The sequence below is a fragment of the Sinohyriopsis cumingii genome, chromosome 13, assembly GCF_028554795.1.
Source record: "Sinohyriopsis cumingii isolate HCF-2022 chromosome 13, ASM2855479v2, whole genome shotgun sequence".
In the NCBI taxonomy this organism is placed as follows: Eukaryota; Metazoa; Mollusca; class Bivalvia; order Unionida; family Unionidae; genus Sinohyriopsis; species Sinohyriopsis cumingii.
In genome coordinates, this window is record NC_142973.1 from 77934302 (window position 1) to 77957994 (window position 23693).

General features: G+C 32.9%; 1 protein-coding gene across 6 annotated transcripts; it reads left to right on the forward strand.

Moving 5' to 3' along the window:
* The first annotated feature begins 264 nt into the window (after window positions 1–264).
* On the forward strand, window positions 265–23416 carry LOC149785862 (uncharacterized). 6 transcript variants are annotated; one of them, XM_089979838.1, is made up of 4 exons: window positions 273–377; window positions 4976–6728; window positions 13023–14722; window positions 20010–23416. In XM_089979838.1, the coding sequence occupies exons 3-4, from the start codon at window positions 13059–13061 to the stop codon at window positions 20890–20892; spliced, it is 2547 nt and encodes an 848-aa protein (XP_089835964.1). In that variant the 5' UTR covers window positions 273–377; window positions 4976–6728; window positions 13023–13058; the 3' UTR covers window positions 20893–23416. The 6 variants fall into 6 exon arrangements, with proteins under 6 accessions (XP_089835959.1, XP_089835964.1, XP_089835961.1 ...); XM_089979835.1 differs by having other exon boundaries at window positions 4988–6728; XM_089979836.1 differs by lacking the exon at window positions 273–377 and adding an exon at window positions 457–666.
* Window positions 23417–23693: the final 277 nt, after the last annotated feature.

Sequence of the window (23693 nt, forward strand, 5' to 3'; positions counted from 1 at the left end):
ATTCCCAAGGAGAGCACCCTGAATACTGGAGGTTGATGTAAACTGAAGAGTATTTAGTTTGTGAATTTACAGGGTAGAGAATGTGTTTGTTTCATTGTATTACTGAAAAATAAGAATAATTGTCACTCGTTGTCATATTTTTGCAAGCAAGAAAATACTACTACAGTCAGTGTCAATACCGAATTTGGTCCTAGTTGATAACTAAAAGCCGGATCAAATTGATTCAGGCGTTCGTTCTGTGAAAGTTTAAGCAGAGCCCCTAGTGTTTTCACCTTGACCTTTAGTAATCGAGAAGAAAAGCTCGTGTTCAGAATTACTTGCATATTGACGTCTTTTCGGGCATTTTTACACCGCAGAAGTATCATTTGAAGACAAAGGTATATCTTAGTTGGTTGTGTATTGAATTTCACTTAGATTAAAAAGATATATTATGTGGCTTTTGTATACGGCATCGAGGATATTGGATAGTACTCTCGATAAATTTTTTCCTTGCTGTTAACACTATTTATTGTCTGAAGATAAGTTAGTGGCGTATAAATTCATTTTTAGACATTAAATTAAAGAAGAATGGTACAAATATTTTGAATTCAACACCTTTTTGGGTTTCTTTACTACAGTCATTTGTAGGTGCTGGTTGAGGGTTAATACATACACTCCTTTGGATATGTAAGTGTTGAAAATATTTCGTTTCAATTTGGTACGACTATGAAATTGAACTGATACGTTACCTGTGAATTTGAAATAAGTAAAGCCTTGGAGATACAAACGCAGTATCAACATATATATTAAATAAATATATCGTGTGTCATGACTAAATATTTCTTAAAACTTGAAGTAGAGGAATGCTTGATGCAAGAACAATATTGTGGACCAGTGTGGAAATGTTTTCAATCATATGCATTTAATTCGGCTGTGCAAAAGAAGTTTTTTTTTAATGAGTGGTATATTAATTTTTTCGGATTATATTGAACATATATTAAAATATATGAATTTTTATCATTTTCTTTGCTTAGATTTTTTTTTGTTGTGAAATTTGTATTTTTGTTTTGGTGAACTCTACAGATTAAATTGTTTTTTTAATTTAAAAAAACCTTGGAAATAGGAAACTAGAAACAATGTCCTTTGAAGAGGACCACAAGAGCTTGCTTCACAGCCCGACTCTCGGTGTAATTGCTACATATATAATGGCACATCAGCACAATCCTGAGTATATGGCAGAGTAAATTTATATATCCCATACAAGAAAGTGCAGCAAAGTTGAATGAAAAGTTTGTATATTTCATATGCATATAAATAAAAACTTACTGAAGCTTAAAGTAGTAGTTGTAGTTTAGAATTAGTTGAATTTTGGCAGTTAGAGTGCTGATTTAGATGTAAATACTACATGAGACTTCCAAGCACACATCAAATTTAGCATTGTAAGGAAATGGAAAAAATATCAAATACAAAACCTACAGTGTACACTTGACTTAAATACTGTGACATCAAGTATATCTGGTGAGATAATTTACATAATATGTGGGTACGAAAATTCATTAATGTCTGTATCCAGATCGATCGTTGTTTACAGACTCATCAAAGCAGTCACCATTGAAAATGAGGTATATAAAAACTACTGCTACTACATAACAATTTCAGATTTATCTGTGTACTTAATTAAATCACATACATTTTTAACATGAATATACAGCTTATAGTTAAGGGAAAACTGTTCAACATCAATTTATAACCCATGCTTACCAAGATTTGAATTTATGAAACATTTGGATAATTTGACTATTTATTCAGTCATTTATTAAATATTTGTTTTATATTTATTTAATTGCATAAACTGACTAATTAATTTCATTAATTTATTCAAAGTAACTTATGAAATCGACATCATTTTGGAGTAATGATGTTGATGATACTAATCATCGCTAATTAATCACTATTATCCTCTGTCATCATTTTATCATTATCATTAAATAATAATAATGTATTGCATATAGTTTGATGCAAATGCAAATTTGAAGGCTTTTTAGAAGGATTGAACCAACAGGAAAATATGTTTAATAATGTCTCGCATGAGTAGTACATAATCTGAAAAATTGACAAAGCCAATTTAGCCATAATAGTATGTAATTACACCCAGAAATTACTTTCTGTGGGTCTTAACATAATTTATAAATGTGAATGCATGACCATACATGCATCAGAGTATAGGAAACTACTACAAGGAATAACAAATGTTTAGCATACTTTGCCAACGCAATCATGATTGATGTGCTTATATATGTGGATCTATACTGTAGGTCTTAAACTGTAAGGTAAAACAAGTTTAGTAAAATCAACAATTTATTTATCAAAGTTACAAAGTGAACATTTACAGAATTGTGGATTAAATCCCAAACAGTTCTAAATGTATCACAAGTCAAGAAAGTATAGAATGTTCAAAGGGAATTTCAATCTTGAATGTGCTGATGTACCAATAGTCTTGAATGTTTTAGTGTACCAGTAGACTTAAATGTGTTGATATACCAATAATTTGTATGTATCAGAATGATATAATCAGGATGTCTTTGTATGAATTGACAAAAATCTCAAAGTAATGTGTTAATCATTTGAACATTTTAGTAATTTCAATGAATGGTTTAAATAATTTTTCTAGAATTGTACCCAACTACAAACTCTAATTGTAGATTCCAAAATACTGATATGAAACAGGAATGAATAATTGTTTACTAATTCCTATATGCTGATTTCACTTGACCCAAAAGACAATCAAATTTCCTCTGAAAAAATCCAGGTTTTGAACCCAAATTTTAGGAAACATTTTCTACACCTCTTAATAGCATGACAAAAATCAAGTATACAGAACATAACAAAAATACTCATGATAGCAAAAACTCTACCCTCAGTCACGTACAAAGGTCATGCATGCAATATGAATTAAATATACACAACAAATTTTAATACTAAACATGTTATAATAAAAAGTAATTATTGCTATCTTCTTATAATGTGCATTGTTATACTCTCCTTAAGAGGGCCTCGGGGGAGAATAGTCCTTGACTAATGAGTCACCCTCTATAAATAAAGCATTATTATTATTATTATATTATTATTATTATTATTATTATAGGTGTTATGGATTCTGATTTTCCATCCTAATAATTTTGGTCAAGCACACACACTAAATGAATTATATATATAATAATATATGCATTACTGAGCATTAAAATGATCTCAACATATCAGCAACAGAAGTAAATAGTATTTTATTAACACAGAAATGCATCTCAGACTACATATTTAGGCATCATGTAGCCATATTACTCCAGCAATGCTCCATTTTTTGATGGGGGAAACACATTCATACATTTAAGCTTGACCTTTTTAAAATGCAAAATTTGGCTTTTTCACTTGGAACACAATTGTAATTTCACTTTTTTTCAATAAAGTGAATCAGAGAAACAATGAAAATGTAGAAAACAGTACTTCTTGAAGTTTTGCCCCTAAATTGAGCTGCTAATATTAAAAATTTGCAGAAATATATTTGGAACAAACCTTTAAAGACCCTGATGTATTTGCTCAGACACTATTGAATCCATGTCTGATTGTAAAAGAACATGGAGAAAATAAAATTAATCCAGTTGATGCATATTATTGTTACTTTCCTTTTAGAGCATGCATTTTGGTTTTAATCTACTAATTTCTATATTTCTACTAATCCCCACTCCCCATTCACCAGTACACATAAACAGAAGTGGGAAAGGGGCATGATGCCATCGATAAAAATAGATTGTCTTCCAAACTAATTTTTCATATCATCTGACAAAGACAGAGCTTGCTTTTTTTTTCTTCTTTTCTTGAAAAAATAAAATAAAAATTGTAATAAGAGAAAAATAATCATGTTTCACAATAAAGGACTTTTAAGAAATTATCAAAGGTCATTTTTAAATGGGCATAAATTGGTACAGTTTCATTTTACAACTATATGTGTCTTGTGTTTATACCCAATTGTCCTGGATGATGGTTAAGTAGAACCCCAATATTAGCTCACAGTATCAAATCTATTATTGCTATCTTTTATTACAAACGGAAATTTAGACCGCTCTGGTGGCCTAGTGGTTAGAGCATCTGCCTTGGATGTGGGAGGTCGTGGGTTTGATCCCCGGCAGAGTCATACCAAAGACTTACAAAAATGGTACTAACAGCTGCTTTGCTTGACGCTCAGCATTAAGAGGTTAGTGTTAGGACTGGTCGGCCTGGTGTCAGGATAATGTGACTGGGTGGGACATCATGCTACATGTCTGCGTCATGATGCCCCAGTGTTAACATCACTATAAACTGCCACACTGCAGACATTGTAGCGATATGACTGAAACGTTAAAAATCCTATTCACACACACACACAAAAGGAAATTTGGGTTCTTTACTGGATGCCTTTAAAATACTTGATACTGTTGTAAAACTTATGGTCCTGAAATTTGGGGACACAGTCAGAATTGTATTGAAAGTGTTACGATTTAATTTTGTACGAATTTTTTATGTAATGCAGTTTTTATTGTTACAACTACGACTTTTATAATTTGTGTAAAATTTTTGAGGAAATGTCATAAAATGTAATTTTTATAACTCAGATGTGTATTATTTTAATTGGTTGCAATACATTTTACAAGAGTATTATAATCTTTCCTGTTATATTTTAAGGTAGTGAATTCAATAACATTACTCAGCATAGATACTTTGGGAAGAAAAACTGCTTATGTTTTTAAGCTCAGTACATATACTTTGTGAAGAAGTTGCTACTTCAGCAAATTTTTTTGTGCTGACATCTGTCAATCCGAGAACAGGTATTGGAAAGGTTATGAACTCTGAGGTATGATAAAAATTTGCTGCTTGGGCAAACATACATGGAAATTGATGATGTTATAAGACAGGTTGTAAATTTCCGCAAGATCAGGAAAACAAATAATTTAATTTTTTAAAGTCTTTTTTTAAGCACAAGGATGAGCCCATCGCCAGAATCGATGGCCTTTTATGGAAGTGAGGTTGCATTCTTCCAGTATCGCACACATAACCACCACCTGAACCTTGCTGCAAGAAGCTGCTTAGACTTCATCACAGAGTTCACTTTTCTCTCAGTTTGAACCCAGTACCTTTCTGCACACCAGTGATGTAAAATAACTGTCAACGTTGCAAGGAGTGACACCTCAAAAAAGGAGGCCAAAACTTTGTTTTAGTCTCTTTTGATTGAGAGTGTCCCACGAATAAAATGGAGCATGATGTTGAAAATGACTATACATAGATAATCATCAGATATTAGTGTGGTGAAAGTACTAGACAAGTTCTCTTCAAAACATAAGTACACATAACCATTTCTGTAAACAATATCTCAATGGGAATAATTATATCACATGGGCTTCACAGGTGAGACATTTATTTCAGCTTTGTATGGATATTGCAAAATGTTGGAAATGTTGGTCAATCTGATTAAAATCAGATCTCCACAGTTGTACATGAAGATCTGACAGCAACCATTAAGGGGTAATGTTTTTTAAACCTATGTTATTACTATAGTTGCCAATTTTATCAGACAGTCAGTTTTATATCTTCACATTTGGAGACAGACCACTGTGGATGAAGAGCATGAATGTGTACCAAACAATTTGATTCAATTTCAGATTTTTGAAAGCCACATTTTCATTTGCTAATTCAAAGGTCACCATAACATGACCCTAAAGCAGTCATCGTCAGATCTTCGCGTATGACAGCGGAAATCTGATTTTAATCAGATTGAAATGTTGGAGTATTTGTAACATCATTATCTCACATAGTGACGGATTGTACTAGTCAATACTTCCGTCATAAAATTATGCTGTCATCAGAATGTAGGTATGATCAGAATCATAAAACATTATAAAATGTTAAGAAGTATCTTTCCATATGTTTATTTATGTTCATCAAGGTCTTTTGAGATTCAGACGTTTTAGTCATAAATTTTCAATACAGATTGGTAGACATGATGGTGTTATTTGTACATATAGTTTATGTAATTTTTGTTATCGCAGTAATTTGCCATTCATAGAAGATGAATATCCTACATTTTGTCATTTGTTAACATTATCAGGATCTTAGAGAAAAGTGTTCAGACCTTGTTATAAGAATTCATCCCTAGAAAAATTTGATGGCTTTATGTCAAAACAGAATCCTTTTGTTATTCATGGAGTTGCATTATTTATATACCATTTGCTGCAGCGGCAATGAAATATGTACTGTATTAAATATTAGCACATCATCTATGTATATGTGCATTTTGGGTGACAGCTTTATTATGGATCAGTGGCCTCTATTTCCAATGAAAACTGCCTTAACATCTTGAAGCAGAATCAGTCTTGTTGTTATGTTAATTATTTTCATATGGGTGGAATTATTTACTCAAATTAATATTCACTGGAATTACAAAGTGCATATATATAATATTCTTGGACTGAAACATTAATTTGGAATTAAAGTGATATTAGACAAGAACAATTTTGCATTATATTATTGTGATACGTCAAAAGACTGTTAGCACATTGCCACACTACAGGATAAAGGCACATTAGCATATTCAAGACTACAGGCACATCAGATTCAATATTGGAACTTACTTGGAATACCACTGGAATTCAGTTGGAATTTTAGACATTTGGACTTGTGATAAAACTGTTGGGACTATTTGGGAGTTAATTCACAATACTGTAAGTTCTTTTTAAATTTTCACTTTATATTCTGGGGAAATAAATTATCTGTTGAATTTTGCAAAACTTGTTGGTTTTTGCTCTTTTTTGTTACTTTGTTTAAGACCATAGAGTCATAATAACATTAAAAATTAAAAGTGCATGTATTCATTTATTGTTGAAATGAAGCCAAAAACTTACTAATCTGCAGTTGGAACCTCCTCAGCCATTTGCATCCCATGCTAGAAAAACCTTGAATGTAAATAATGACCTTGAAGCCCTTTGTCATAATGACTTCCTAACATCACTATAACAATGATAAAAGCCAAAGTCACAAACAACTCAAATCGAATGATTTCTTCCATTTTATTTGTTACAAAGTTGCTGGAATAGGATTTAAAATTACATGTGCAGGTATTTCATTGATTGTTGAAATGTCATTGAGTGTTATTGTTGAAATGTCATTGAGTGTTATTGTTGAAATGTCATTGAGTGTTATTATTGAAATGTCATTGAGTGTTATTATTGAAATGTCATTGAGTGTTATTGTTGAAATGTCATTGAGTGTTATTATTGAAATGTCATTGAGTGTTATTATTGAAATGTCATTGAGTGTTATTATTGAAATGTCATTGAGTGTTATTGTTGAAATGTCATTGAGTGTTATTATTGAAATGTCATTGAGTGTTATTATTGAAATGTCATTGAGTGTTATTATTGAAATGTCATTGAGTGTTATTATTGAAATGTCATTGAGTGTTATTGTTGAAATGTCATTGAGTGTTATTGTTGAAATGTCATTGAGTGTTATTGTTGAAATGTCATTGAGTGTTATTATTGAAATGTCATTGAGTGTTATTATTGAAATGTCATTGAGTGTTATTGTTGAAATGTCATTGAGTGTTATTGTTGAAATGTCATTGAGTGTTATTGTTGAAATGTCATTGAGTGTTATTATTGAAATGTCATTGAGTGTTATTATTGAAATGTCATTGAGTGTTATTGTTGAAATGTCATTGAGTGTTATTATTGAAATGTCATTGAGTGTTATTATTGAAATGTCATTGAGTGTTATTATTGAAATGTCATTGAGTGTTATTATTGAAATGTCATTGAGTGTTATTATTGAAATGTCATTGAGTGTTATTATTGAAATGTCATTGAGTGTTATTATTGAAATGTCATTGAGTGTTATTATTGAAATGTCATTGAGTGTTATTGTTGAAATGTCATTGAGTGTTATTGTTGAAATGTCATTGAGTGTTATTGTTGAAATGTCATTGAGTGTTATTATTGAAATGTCATTGAGTGTTATTATTGAAATGTCATTGAGTGTTATTGTTGAAATGTCATTGAGTGTTATTGTTGAAATGTCATTGAGTGTTATTGTTGAAATGTCATTGAGTGTTATTGTTGAAATGTCATTGAGTGTTATTATTGAAATGTCATTGAGTGTTATTGTTGAAATGTCATTGAGTGTTATTGTTGAAATGTCATTGAGTGTTATTATTGAAATGTCATTGAGTGTTATTGTTGAAATGTCATTGAGTGTTATTATTGAAATGTCATTGAGTGTTATTATTGAAATGTCATTGAGTGTTATTATTGAAATGTCATTGAGTGTTATTATTGAAATGTCATTGAGTGTTATTGTTGAAATGTCATTGAGTGTTATTGTTGAAATGTCATTGAGTGTTATTATTGAAATGTCATTGAGTGTTATTGTTGAAATGTCATTGAGTGTTATTATTGAAATGTCATTGAGTGTTATTGTTGAAATGTCATTGAGTGTTATTGTTGAAATGTCATTGAGTGTTATTGTTGAAATGTCATTGAGTGTTATTATTGAAATGTCATTGAGTGTTATTGTTGAAATGTCATTGAGTGTTATTGTTGAAATGTCATTGAGTGTTATTGTTGAAATGTCATTGAGTGTTATTATTGAAATGTCATTGAGTGTTATTGTTGAAATGTCATTGAGTGTTATTATTGAAATGTCATTGAGTGTTATTGTTGAAATGTCATTGAGTGTTATTATTGAAATGTCATTGAGTGTTATTGTTGAAATGTCATTGAGTGTTATTATTGAAATGTCATTGAGTGTTATTATTGAAATGTCATTGAGTGTTATTATTGAAATGTCATTGAGTGTTATTATTGAAATGTCATTGAGTGTTATTGTTGAAATGTCATTGAGTGTTATTATTGAAATGTCATTGAGTGTTATTGTTGAAATGTCATTGAGTGTTATTGTTGAAATGTCATTGAGTGTTATTGTTGAAATGTCATTGAGTGTTATTATTGAAATGTCATTGAGTGTTATTGTTGAAATGTCATTGAGTGTTATTGTTGAAATGTCATTGAGTGTTATTGTTGAAATGTCATTGAGTGTTATTATTGAAATGTCATTGAGTGTTATTGTTGAAATGTCATTGAGTGTTATTATTGAAATGTCATTGAGTGTTATTGTTGAAATGTCATTGAGTGTTATTATTGAAATGTCATTGAGTGTTATTGTTGAAATGTCATTGAGTGTTATTATTGAAATGTCATTGAGTGTTATTATTGAAATGTCATTGAGTGTTATTATTGAAATGTCATTGAGTGTTATTATTGAAATGTCATTGAGTGTTATTGTTGAAATGTCATTGAGTGTTATTGTTGAAATGTCATTGAGTGTTATTGTTGAAATGTCATTGAGTGTTATTGTTGAAATGTCATTGAGTGTTATTGTTGAAATGTCATTGAGTGTTATTATTGAAATGTCATTGAGTGTTATTATTGAAATGTCATTGAGTGTTATTGTTGAAATGTCATTGAGTGTTATTGTTGAAATGTCATTGAGTGTTATTATTGAAATGTCATTGAGTGTTATTATTGAAATGTCATTGAGTGTTATTGTTGAAATGTCATTGAGTGTTATTGTTGAAATGTCATTGAGTGTTATTATTGAAATGTCATTGAGTGTTATTGTTGAAATGTCATTGAGTGTTATTATTGAAATGTCATTGAGTGTTATTATTGAAATGTCATTGAGTGTTATTATTGAAATGTCATTGAGTGTTATTATTGAAATGTCATTGAGTGTTATTGTTGAAATGTCATTGAGTGTTATTGTTGAAATGTCATTGAGTGTTATTATTGAAATGTCATTGAGTGTTATTGTTGAAATGTCATTGAGTGTTATTATTGAAATGTCATTGAGTGTTATTGTTGAAATGTCATTGAGTGTTATTGTTGAAATGTCATTGAGTGTTATTGTTGAAATGTCATTGAGTGTTATTATTGAAATGTCATTGAGTGTTATTGTTGAAATGTCATTGAGTGTTATTGTTGAAATGTCATTGAGTGTTATTGTTGAAATGTCATTGAGTGTTATTATTGAAATGTCATTGAGTGTTATTGTTGAAATGTCATTGAGTGTTATTATTGAAATGTCATTGAGTGTTATTGTTGAAATGTCATTGAGTGTTATTATTGAAATGTCATTGAGTGTTATTGTTGAAATGTCATTGAGTGTTATTATTGAAATGTCATTGAGTGTTATTATTGAAATGTCATTGAGTGTTATTATTGAAATGTCATTGAGTGTTATTATTGAAATGTCATTGAGTGTTATTGTTGAAATGTCATTGAGTGTTATTGTTGAAATGTCATTGAGTGTTATTGTTGAAATGTCATTGAGTGTTATTGTTGAAATGTCATTGAGTGTTATTGTTGAAATGTCATTGAGTGTTATTATTGAAATGTCATTGAGTGTTATTATTGAAATGTCATTGAGTGTTATTGTTGAAATGTCATTGAGTGTTATTGTTGAAATGTCATTGAGTGTTATTATTGAAATGTCATTGAGTGTTATTATTGAAATGTCATTGAGTGTTATTGTTGAAATGTCATTGAGTGTTATTGTTGAAATGTCATTGAGTGTTATTATTGAAATGTCATTGAGTGTTATTATTGAAATGTCATTGAGTGTTATTGTTGAAATGTCATTGAGTGTTATTGTTGAAATGTCATTGAGTGTTATTGTTGAAATGTCATTGAGTGTTATTGTTGAAATGTCATTGAGTGTTATTATTGAAATGTCATTGAGTGTTATTATTGAAATGTCATTGAGTGTTATTGTTGAAATGTCATTGAGTGTTATTGTTGAAATGTCATTGAGTGTTATTGTTGAAATGTCATTGAGTGTTATTGTTGAAATGTCATTGAGTGTTATTGTTGAAATGTCATTGAGTGTTATTATTGAAATGTCATTGAGTGTTATTATTGAAATGTCATTGAGTGTTATTGTTGAAATGTCATTGAGTGTTATTATTGAAATGTCATTGAGTGTTATTGTTGAAATGTCATTGAGTGTTATTATTGAAATGTCATTGAGTGTTATTGTTGAAATGTCATTGAGTGTTATTGTTGAAATGTCATTGAGTGTTATTTTCATAAACTTAGATGTTATAAAACTCTGTCTGTGCACATCAAGCCAGATGTTTGACCTCCGGAAAACTTTCAGTTTGGGAAGTGTCACTGCAATTACCTGTCTCGTTCATAGGTTCCCTGGTTCCTATGTAGCTACTTCCCTTATACATGTATAATTATATGGATACATGTTATATGGGACGAGTCTGTCTCTTTCAAGAGTCAAAGTTGTTCGACTCACATCAGAAAGAGATGAAGATGATCTGAATGCAGTCTGGGAAGTTGGAAAATCATCTCTTTCTGAATAACTTTGATTTGGAAAGTTTTTGGCAGTCCTACATTCAGCTAGATTTGCAAAGAACAGATTCTTTGAAAATTATAGTCCTGTTCTTGGCACTTGTCAAAACTGATATTTACAGTAATAATTACTGTTACATAGAATAAGTAATACAACAGTTCCAGGATGATTTTCTTAATGTATTGATAGGAAACTGAAATCTATTTAAGTGAGCGATAAAGTTGCATGTAATTATAATTACTATACTACTAAGTAGAAGACGCAGAACCTCGCGCAACAGTTTATCCCCAGATCGATACTAGTATCTCAGATGGTTTGGACCACAATCTCACCTATTCATAAGGTTTCAGTTAATTGCAGGTAGATTTGTCTGGAAAACATGAGTGCTTATATTGATCATTTTTAGACACCAGTGTTTCTCACAGCTCTTAAAATAAGGTGGGTTGAAGGGTCCTTTTGGCTATTTGTAAATTCGATGTTTGACAGCTTGTAAATTCACGTATAATAACACAACCTAACGCTTGTCACTGTGTGGAATTTCCTAGCTCCATCAGCAAAAGTATTTCTTGCATAAAAGAAATTGCAATTTATTAGGTCCGCCTTAACTATTTTTGGGATTGGATTGGCTTCCCAATTGATCACAAAGATGCGAATGAAAGAATAGTTTGATGCATTTAAAAAATTTTGGTCAATCATTGTTTTGTAAATAACAGGTTATCTTGAAGATTGGAATTGGCATGATTTATTTTCAGTATTAATTTAATTCACTTTAAGTAAACACTCATTTTCATTTCATGTGCTTCTATTTTTTTTATCTTCCTCCCAGGCCCTATATCAGCTTTCCATTGAATAACTTAGAAAGCCAAAGCAGACTGGGTGATCTAGGCTAGGAATTTATGTACTTTTTGAAAAGTTGGTGAATGAAAGTTATCTACAGTCTTTCTAAAGCTGGAAGTGTGTCGCAGTGCTCCCTGAACTATTCTGTTTTCGTTTGGATGTGTTTATAAACTGGGAAAAATGGTCAATGCAGACAAGAAATATGATATTTGGATTCCAGTGTGGTCAAATCGCTTATTTCATTCCAACCAAGCTAGAAACTTGGATAATAACTTACCAGATGGATTAGACATTTCCATGACGTGGATGATTTCAACCATTTTAAAATTTAATACATCAGTTTGTCTAACACAGGTGCATATTTGAAAACTTAAGGGACAAGACACAGGTCATTTATATTTTTACTTAGAAAGGAAATACTACCACCAATTCAGCTATTTCTGACTTTATATAGGAAAATGGAACAGAGTGATAAGCCAACAATGAAAACTGTTGATGATCAGCTAATATAGTTGTCTGTCTCACATTAAAAGTGAATTTTAAAAAATGTTTGACAGCGGTGTCTGATTTTGATGTAAATTATTGAAGTTGTACAAATAATTAGCCAAAAGCTGATAATGTGTTTGGTTTATATCTGTTGCAGGTTTCTCAATAGCTCTAAGCAGAAACGTTTGACAGCGGTGTCTGATTTTGATGTAAATTATTGTAGTTGTACAAATAATTAGCCAAAAGCTGATAATGTGTTTGGTTTATATCTGTTGCAGGTTTCTCAATAGCTCTAAGCAGAAACGTTTGTCAAGATGGAGTATAAAGAGAATGGAGGAACGTCACAGGACTATGATGAAACTCGAATGGATCTGGACAATTTCATGGATGTGGTCACAACTTACAAGTGCAAATTTTGTGATTTTTCGTGCACAGCTGCACCCAAAATGGGCTTACATGTTAAAGCAGTTCATCTTAAATCAACAAATAACAAGGAGAAGAGTGGCATTCCATCAAACATTTCACTGAAGCAATCAGTACAGGAAACAATTCCAAATTCCAGTTCACCAGCTTCCATCATCATTGATGCAGGAATGCCAACACGAACCATTCCTAGGACAGAAGATTTGACAGCTTTGACCACTATGGTAAATGAAGGAGCACCCATAACTGTAGTAAATGATCCCTTAGAACACCTTGTTTCTATGTTTCAAACTGCCAACACACAGACTAGTGTTGTAAGTGACGATGTATCAGAAGACAATGAAAGCAACAAACAATATGCCACACAAAGTCATCAAAAGGTGATTGTTATACAAGGTCACATTGCAGAATCATTGAACATTCAGGTGGATGATGAGTCTGAAAACAGTGTCTCTATGGAGGAAAATGAACTAAAGCAAGACAGCAACAGTCCTACCATGGTTGATGTAAGCTCTGACACAGTCTCTGTTGCAGTTGGACGTGGGGATGCGTCATATGAGCACTATACAGTCACAACTGCCGATTCACTGCAAGAAGGTCAGTCAGGGCATGTTACCAAGGAGTTGTTCTTGTGTGGGCAATGTAGTGTAGGCTTCAACAGTATTCATGACTGTAAGGCTCACATGCTTGCTGAGCATGGTCAGGCCTTGTCAGAGCAGGCGGATGACTCTTGGTCAATGAAAGTGGATGCTGCAACTCAAGTAGAGCCAAAGAAAAAACCTGGAAGAAAAAGAAAGAGTGAATTACTTCAGGAGCCTAAGGACGAATCACCAGAGATGTCCGACTCGGATGAAGATTGGACCGAAAAGTTAGAAATTGATATGTACAATGGACGAAGCAAACGAAAGAGGCGTCCACCAAGAGCTTTGAAGCAAGATTATTACTTAGGAAAGAATAAAACAAAAACACGACAAAGAGTGGAGGGATACATTCTCAAATGTAACACAAATGGGTGCAATGCAAAGTTTAGAAATGAGGAGAGTTTACATATGCATTTGGAGTGCCATGTTGAGGATTCAACGGCTGAGGTATTCCGGTGTCTGTCATGTGAGGAGAAATTCTTTGCTTGGAAGGCATGTCGAGCTCATTTGTGGAAGAGACATGGCATGGACACAGACCTTTTGACGTGTGATGTATGCGGAGTTTTCAAAACTGACACAATGTCCAAACTGTTGATTCACAAAGAAATCCATAGTGATGAACGACCATACACATGTGACCAGTGTGGTAAAGGGTTTAAACAGTTTGCTCAGATGAAGAATCATCAGATGTCCCACAGTGTCCCAAGCATGGATGACCCGGACAAGTGGTACACAAGCAAGGATTGTGAGATCTGCCAGAGAACATTTGCGAATGCCAAATGTTTGAAGAAACACATCGAGGCAGTTCACAGCAAAATGAAGCCATATGTTTGCAACTTCTGTAACCATGCATGTGCCCGCAAAGCCATGCTTGAACTGCACCTTCGTGTTCATACTCAGGAAAAGCCATTCAAGTAAGCTGTGTTTGATTGTGTTAGTGACGTGTCATTTACTTAGGTACTTAAATAGTACAAACATAACTTTTATAACTATTCAACATAAATGTATTAGTGGTCTGTACTTAGCTTCAGTTTATAGTCGGTGTAGACATCAAGAGGAAAGTTAGATGGAGGACTGACACTGACAGGGGAGGATGTAAGTGTCAAGAGTTGGAAGGGTACATTGCAGAGTAGTTTAAACTAAAGTAAAATGGAAAACTATATTATGTTTCATTACTTTTGTGAAAGATTAATTTTACTGGCATATCCATGCTTGATTTGGATTTAGGTTTCTATTAGATTCAGTGGAGTTGGTCTGAAAACTAAACTAAATTTACAGTTTTTGTAACAAAACATCTTTATGATCCAGCTGTTGTTTATAGAGTTTTCTGCAAATGGCGTCGAACAAGCAAACCCATGCAAACACTATGATATTAAAAATTCAATGATTTTACATTTCAGAGTGTTCACAATCAAACCTATATTTATTAATATAGATATATCCTTGTGTAAAGAAAACCATATGAACTACTGCATTCTTTTGATCTATGTTTTTGAAACGTATTTTCATTTCCATACGACAGTAAAATATTAATTTCATTAATGATTTTCCAAACTCATCTGTAATAGGACTGAAATTCTGTCAGTAAAACATTATCTGTATTTTTTTTCCAATTACAACTTGGATAGGCTCTCAAAAGAATCTTTTCACTAAATTGTTAGTTTCATTATCAACCAATCTTGGCAAACTAAATCCATTTATATACTATGTTATGTTCACCCATTTCTAGACTGGTTCCCATTCTTCCATATCAATAGACCCCCCGCCCCCCCAAAAAATGTGTTTCTGGTGGGCTGAAATTAGCACATTTTCCACTGGGATATAACAAATTAAACCCCACCACCTCAAAATTCACAAAATTGATTTGTGCATCTAATTTGTGCACAGTACATGAAGTACTTACTACAATAATTACTATAATACATATATTGTTTTACAAAATTAAAAGAAAAAAATTATTGAAAAAAAAAATTCCAAAATTGATTTCTGCATGTAATTTATGCCCAGTACTTGAAGTACAATAATTACTATAATACATATACTGTTTCAAAAAATTAAAAGAAAATTTAAAAAAAATAATCTGAAATTGATTTGTGCATATAATTGAGTTGGTTTACCCTAGTACTTGAAATGCTTAATACATTATATATACTGATCATTTTATATATATATATATATATATATATATATATATATATATATATATATGTATGTATATATGTATGTATGTATGTGCACATTGTTTTGGCCTTAGCCACAAGTCCTTTAGGATGCAAGGGGCAATAACTATAGTATCATAAGAAAGGGGCAACAACTTAAGCATCATAAGAAAGGGGCAATAACTTAAGCATCATAAGAAAGTGGCAATAACTTAAGCATCATAAGAAATATTAGTAGTCGGTACAGAAAAATAGGAAGAGAAAGGCAACAGTTACATTTATTAGACATCGTGTGTTGATTTGAGTATGTCTTGTGGTGAGAGAGATGATTGCCGTCTCCATGAGAAATTGGATAAAAATTTAAAGGATTTCAAACAGTTAAGTGATAGCAAGAAGATATTGAGTTCCTTAGGGTTTGGAAATGCAGCTTGTGAAATTTAATTGTGCTGTGGGTAATTAAGGTCTATGTGCAATTTTCAAACCTTTTAGTTGAACATAATGTCTACAATTGCTGTATCAGCCTCCAGTCACGCCACTGAACTTTTCAAATGTATGTTTCCCAACTTGACTATAGCAGTACACGGTTTTTTGTTACACCTTACTGAAAATTGGTCTAACTTGCAGCAAAAAATTGACTGCCCTACTGAGCAGTTCTTGTTTGAGTTGACAGATCTGGATTTCAACGTTGTACCTAATTTTGGATATGACTGTAATTTCTGAAGTATAAAGTGAGGCTTTTGGGGTATTTAGCTCGAGATGGTGCCTTGTGGTGTTGTAATGGCTCCAATTTTGTCTCAATATTTCAAACCATCTGTTTAAAGTGATGTATAGTAATGATAGGCTTATTTAATTACTCTAAAACTCACCTTAGGTCATTTTTTATTTTAAAAGCTCAAATATTAATTTGGGTCTTTTAATAGCCAGGTTGGTGATTCGAGAATACATAATTTGACAATAGTTCAAACATTGATTTTTGCTGTTTCCAAGTGACGACAAATTCATCTGCCAAAATATTGAAGGGAGTTTGGTTCTGAATGTACATGATTTAGTTAGTATATGGATAGTTTGTTAGCATACTGAAGAAGACGAATTGGTTAATGGATAGTTTGGTAGCATACTGAACAAAGGGATAGTTTGGTAGCATGCTGAAGAATGCAATCTGGTTAATGGATAGTTTGGTAGCATGCTGAAGAATACGATTTGGTTAATGAATAGTTTGGTAGCATACTGAATAATGCGATTTGGTATATGGATAATTTGGTAGCATACTGAAAAACACGAATAGGTTAATGGATAGTTTGGTAGCATACTGAACAAAGGAATAGTTTGGTAGCATACTGAAGATTGTGATTTGGTTAATGAATAGTTTGGTAGCATACTGAAGAATGTGGTTTGGTATATGGAGAGTTTGGTATTGTACTGAAGAAGGTGAACTGGTTAATGGATAGTTTGGTAGCATACTGAAGAATATGATTTGGTTAATGAATAGTTTGGTAGCGTACTGAAGAATATAATTTGGTTAATGAATAGTTTGGTAACATACTGAAGAACATGATTTGGTTAATGAATAGTTTGGTAACATACTGAAGAATGCAATTTGGTATATGGATAGTTTGGTAGCATACTGAAGAATATGATTTGGTTAATGAATAGTTTGGTAGCATAGTGAAGAATATGATTTGGTTAATGAATAGTTTGGTAGCATACTGAAGAATGTGATTTGGTATATGGATAGTTCGGATGCATACTGAAGAATGTGATTTGGTATAGGAATACTTTGGTAGCATACTGAAGAACACAATTTGGTATATGGATAGTTTGGTAACATACTGAAGAACGCAATTTGGTATATGGATAGTTTGGTAACATACTAAAGAATGCAATTTGGTATATGGATAGTTTGGTAACATACTGAAAAACGCAATTTGGTATATGGATAGTTTGGTAACATACTGAAGAACACAATTTGGTATAGGAATAGTTTGGTAGCATACTGAAGAATGTGATTTGGTATATGTTTAGTTTTGCAGCATACTGATGAAAATGAATTAGTTAATGGATAGTTTGGTAGCATACTGAAGAACACGATTTGGTTAATGGATAGCTTGGTAGCATACTGAAGAATGCAAATTGGTATATGGATAGTTTTGGTAGCATACTGAAGAACACGATTTGGTTTATGGATAGCTTGGTAGCATACTGAAGAACACGATTTGGTTAATGGATAGTTTTGGTAGCATATTGAAGAACGCAGATTGGTCTATGGAAAGTTTGGTAGCATACTGAAGAACACGATTTGGTTAATGGATAGCTTGGTAGCATACTGAAGAACGCAAATTGGTATATTGATAGTTTTGGTAGCATACTAAAGAACACGATTTGGCTTATGGATAGCTTGGTAGCATACTGAAGAACACGATTTGGTTAATGGATAGTTTTGGTAGCATATTGAAGAACGCAGATTGGTCTATGGAAAGTTTGGTAGCATACTGAAGAATACGATTTGGTATATGGATAGTTTGGTAGCATACTGAAGAACGTGATTTGGTTAATGGAGAGTTTGGTAGCATACTGAAGTACGCAGTTTGTTTAATGGAGAGTTTGATAGCATACTGAAGAACACGGTTTGGTTAATGGAGAGTGGTAGCATAGTGAAGAACGCAAATTGGTTAATGGATAGTTTGGTAGCATACTGAAGAATACGATTTGGTATATGGATAGTTTGATAGCATACTGAAGAACGTGATTTGGTTAATGGAGAGTTTGGTAGCATACTGAAATACGCAGTTTGTTTAATGGAGAGTTTGATAGCATACTGAAGAACACGGTTTGGTTAATGGAGAGTGGTAGCATACTAAAGAACGCAAATTGGTTAATGGATAGTTTGGTAGCATACTGAAGAATGCGATTTGGTTGATGGATAGTTTGGTAGCATACTGAAGAACGTGATTTAGTTAATGGAGAGTTTGGTAGCATACTGAAGAACACGATTTGGTTAATGGATAGTTTGGTAGCATACTCAATAATGTGATTTGAGATATGGATACTTTGGTAGAATAGTGAATTGTTTGGTAGCATACTGAAGGAATGCAGTTTGGTATATCAATAGTATGCGATTTGGTAAATGGATAGTTTGTTAGCATACTGAAGACCATGTTTTGTCTGTCTGAGATAAAGTGGTGGTTCATTTGTCACAGTATTAAGGCTTTCTGAAGGGGAAATCCTTGATTGAGTATCGGATCAAGCATCGGCAGATAAGATTTACAAGTTAATCTGACCAAAAGAGCTATAGTCAAATTTTGATCTTACTAATAACCTGTATAACCGCAGCAAGACCATCCAATCTGCTCCCCAATTGATATTTGCCATGACTCATACTAAACCCAGGGCTTTTGTTCTGAGATATCCAATATGTCAAAACATTTAAAAGAAAGTAGGCAGCCACTTAGACTTAAGATGTATTTCCATACAGCGTTGTAAGCTATGTCGATGTAGAAAAGACAGCAACTATATCTTCTTTCTTTATTAAGCTTTCATATAAATGCTTAGAGTTTGATAAGGTGGCATGAATCCACATTGAACATCTGATAGTAACTTGCAACAATCTAGATAGCAGAATGATAGACTATTATCATCTGTTCCATAGTTTTGCAAATGCAGCTTGTGAATATTATGGGACTATATTTAGAAAGGTCGGTTTTGGTTTGGTCACTGGTATCATTGTTGCTTCTCACCAAGTCTGCTGGAAGGCACCAGATTCTTTAACTTTATTGAAAATGTTTAGCATTGTATTTAGAGCTGTGTCAGATAAGTGTGTCAAAAGTTTATTGTGGATATCATCTAGTTTCATTGACTCTATCAAGAAGGTCTGAGAATAGGGAGGAGTTCTTCTAGAATGTTTCCGCCAGTGTATTTGAAATTTTTTGTATGTTTGTAACCATTTCATGTTCTTTCTTCAAATGCTTGATACATCTAAATTTATTATTGCAAGTGAATTCAGTGTGAATGTAAATAATGATTATCTTTCATTGATATTTTGCAGATGTGATGTCTGTACATTCACAACTGGAGATCACAACTCATTAAGACGCCATAAGATGCGTCATACGGGTCAGAAGCCATACAAATGCCCCCACTGTCCATATGCATGTATCCAGGCCATCTCTCTCAAGGTCCATATGAAGAACAAACATCCAGGCATGGAAGGGGTATACAACTGTGAATTATGTCTCTTTAGAACTATCAATAAGCTGCATTATCTAAATCACATGAAGGACCACGAGAATGGATTGATAGACTCCTTAGATGCTTCAGAATTGTCTCAAGTCAAAGCGCAGTTAAAGTCCAGAAAACCGAGAGCACTTAGAAATGAGATAAGAGCAGAGGTGCAAAAGGTTGGTGAAACTACAGAAGTCCAGATGCGAGTTCAGACTAACGAGGAAGGACAAAGTGTCATCAGTGCTGAAGATCTGGCTAAACTCTCAAGCTATGAGGGGCTTGTTCCTGGAGACATTACTGCAGCACAACTTATATACTCTGCCCTTAATGCAATTTCTCAGAGTTCTCAACAGCAACAGAATGGTGGTCATGATGGTGATACTGCCAATCCCTTACCAAATGTGCAGACATCTGTCAGTTCTTCTTCAATAAAAGATGGTTTGACTACGCATACAATTACATTTCACATTCCTCATGGACTTGGCTCCTTGCAAGATGTTGCCATGGAAACGGGATCACATCACATGCTTCTTCACCCCATGGAGGTAGTTGCTATTCCACAGGAACAACATTCTGAAATCCAGACAGTGCAGTCGCTAAAGAACGAAGTTGGAGAGGCAACGGAGGCGATAACCTGCATTACTTCTTTTGAAAATATAATTGCTCAAAATGATGGGACGATCGTAATTCAGCAATCTGAAAATTGAATTCAGATAATCAATATTGGCATAAAGATTCAAGTGACATAAATGTATTAAAAATATGTACAAGTTTACTTTAAAAACAAATCTTGTTTCTATTCTTCATTTCTAATTTATTATTTCATGCATTGGTTTCCAGTTCTACCTAATAGAGAAAAAAGCTACCTAAATATTTGCCATCACTTTCCTCATCTGAACCGCAATAAATTTTAGACAGTTTTTTCATGATATGTTTATGCTTAAGTTTGGACATCTGAATTGGGAATAAATACTGACATTTTCAAACCTTCAACTGATGAACTGCCCTGTGTCATGCCCAACAAGCTGATTTTCTAAGAATGACAGACAACATTAGAGAGACTTTTATTTTGGTCCACTCTTTTGCCCATTTATCATGAAATTTTGTCAGGGCATTTGCAACTTGCAGTTCAACATGTATACAGATTGTTTCTCCATTCTAATGAATATGGTTCCCAGCTCTGATGGATATGGTGCCCAGCTCTGATGGATATGGTGCCCAGTTCTGATGGATATGGTGCCCAGTGTTTTCAAGATCCAATAGTTACAGTACAATTATACAATAGATTCATCCACACCAGTGGAGTTCAAAAAAGGTGTAGCCTTCAAACATATACATGATTCCTTTAGATTTTCTCAGGGATTGACATATCTTTTTCAAGCACATTTTCAAGTTGAGTATAGAGGAGTTTGGCTTCGTTCCTTATATTTTCAAATTCATTAATTAGAAATTTGCATCATTGCTCAGGGGTCCCGAGTGGTCTAAAGCGCTATCCGTTATGGATCACTGCCATCTCACCTCTGTCTGCGTGGGTTTGAGTCTAGGATTCTGCCAATGTGGGTATGTGAGAAAGCTTGCCAGTAGCTTCTCGTGGGTCGGTGGTTCTTCCCGAAGGTTTCCCGGGTTCTTCCTCCACCATTAATACTGGCCGCCATACATAGCCTATCATGTGCTGAAAAATGGCGTTAAACCCCACAACAACAACAACAACAACAAGCATCATTGCTCATTATATTTTCAAATTTATTAATAAGAGCTTGGCATCGTTGTTCCATATATTTTCAAATTCTTTAATAAGCGACTGGCATTGTTCCATATATTTTCAAAAATTCATTAATAAGAGTATGGCATCGTTCCATATATTTTCAAATTCATTAATAAGAGTTTGGCATCGTTGTTTCGTATATTTTTAAAAAAATTCATTAATCAGAGTTTGGCATCATTGTTCCTTATATTTTTTTTAAAAATCATTAATAGTTTGGCATCGTTGTTTCGTATATTTTAAAAATATTCATTAATAATAGTTTGGCATCATTGTTCCGTATATTTAAAAAAATTCATTAATAAGAATTTTGCATCATAGCTCCATATATTATCAATATCATTAATAAGAGTTTGGCATCATTATTCCTTATATTTTCAAATTCATTAATAAGAGTTTGGCATTGTTTTTACGTGTATTTTCAAATTCATTAATAAGAGTTTGGCATCGTTGTTACGTGTATTTTCAAATTCATTAATAAGAGTTTGGCATCGTTGTTACGTGTATTTTTAAATTCATTAATAAGAGTTTGGCATCGTTGTTACATGTATTTTCAAATTCATTAATAAGAGTTTGGCATCATTGTTCCATATGTTTTCAAATTCATTAATAAGAGTTTGGCATCGTTGTTACGTGTATTTTCAAATTCATTAATAAGAGTTTGGAATTGTTGTTCCGTATGTTTTCAAATTCATTAATAAGAGTTTGGCATTGTTCTGTATATTTTCAAATTCATTAATAAGAGTTTGGCATCGTTGTTACATATATTTTCAAATTCATTAATAAGAGTTTGGCATTGTTGTTCTGTATATTTTCAAATTCATTAATAAGAGTTTGGCATCGTTGTTCCATGCACTTTCAAATAAGTTGTTGTAGGGTTTAACGTCATTTTTCAGCACACAATAGGCTATACATGGCAGCCAGTATTAATGGTGGAGGAAGAACTCGGGAAATCCCCAGAAAGAACAACTGACCCTCAAGAAGCTACTGGCAAGCTTTCTCACATACCCACATTGGCCGAATCCGAGACTCCAACCCATGCAGACAGGTGAGATGGCAGTGATCCGTAACGGAGAGTGCCTTAGACTACTTGGCCCCTCTGGGCCCCTCAAATAAGTCAGTAAGTGTTTGGCATCATTCTTCCATACACTTTTAAGAATAATAAAGAAGAGCTCAGCTTTGTTCTTCCATTAGCAGTTCTTAATCAGACTCAAAATTTGAATATTGTTGTGTTCGATAACTTCTCATAAATGCAGAACAGACTGCATATACATGCATGGAATTCTCCATAAATTTGTAAAATGTATTTTGCTAAACATGCTGTCTGTGTGAACTTTTTACCATGTTGTTCAACTGTACTTGTAAGCAATATATGCATAATATACTATTAATTTATTTATATTCACATGCAGGGATTTAGCATTTATTTCATGAAATTAAAATTTGTAGATGATGATCAATCAGAAAAAGATATGTTGTCAAATACAGGACACTGTAAAAACAATAATGTGGTTTTGATTCAGATTCCCCAGTTGTCGAAATGACAGTTGTCTTGATGATTACAATACTCAGAAGACTGAATAAACAGTGCTATCACAGGTTAGGTTCCACAACATGGAGGGCTCGGATTGGCAATAAGACATTTGGATTGAGGCTGTAGATTTGACAGGAATTATCTAATTAATCTATTAGGATTCGGACCAAATCCACAACCCCTATTTGACCTGTGGAGGTATTGCTCAGTCG

Coding starts and splice junctions, on each gene's coding strand:
- LOC149785862 (XM_089979833.1), top strand. CDS start 13,059: ATGGAGTATAAAGAGAATGGAGGAACGTCACAGGACTATGATGAAACT. Junction 14,723..20,009: donor ACTCAGGAAAAGCCATTCAA/GTAAGCTGTGTT, acceptor GATATTTTGCAG/ATGTGATGTCTGTACATTCA.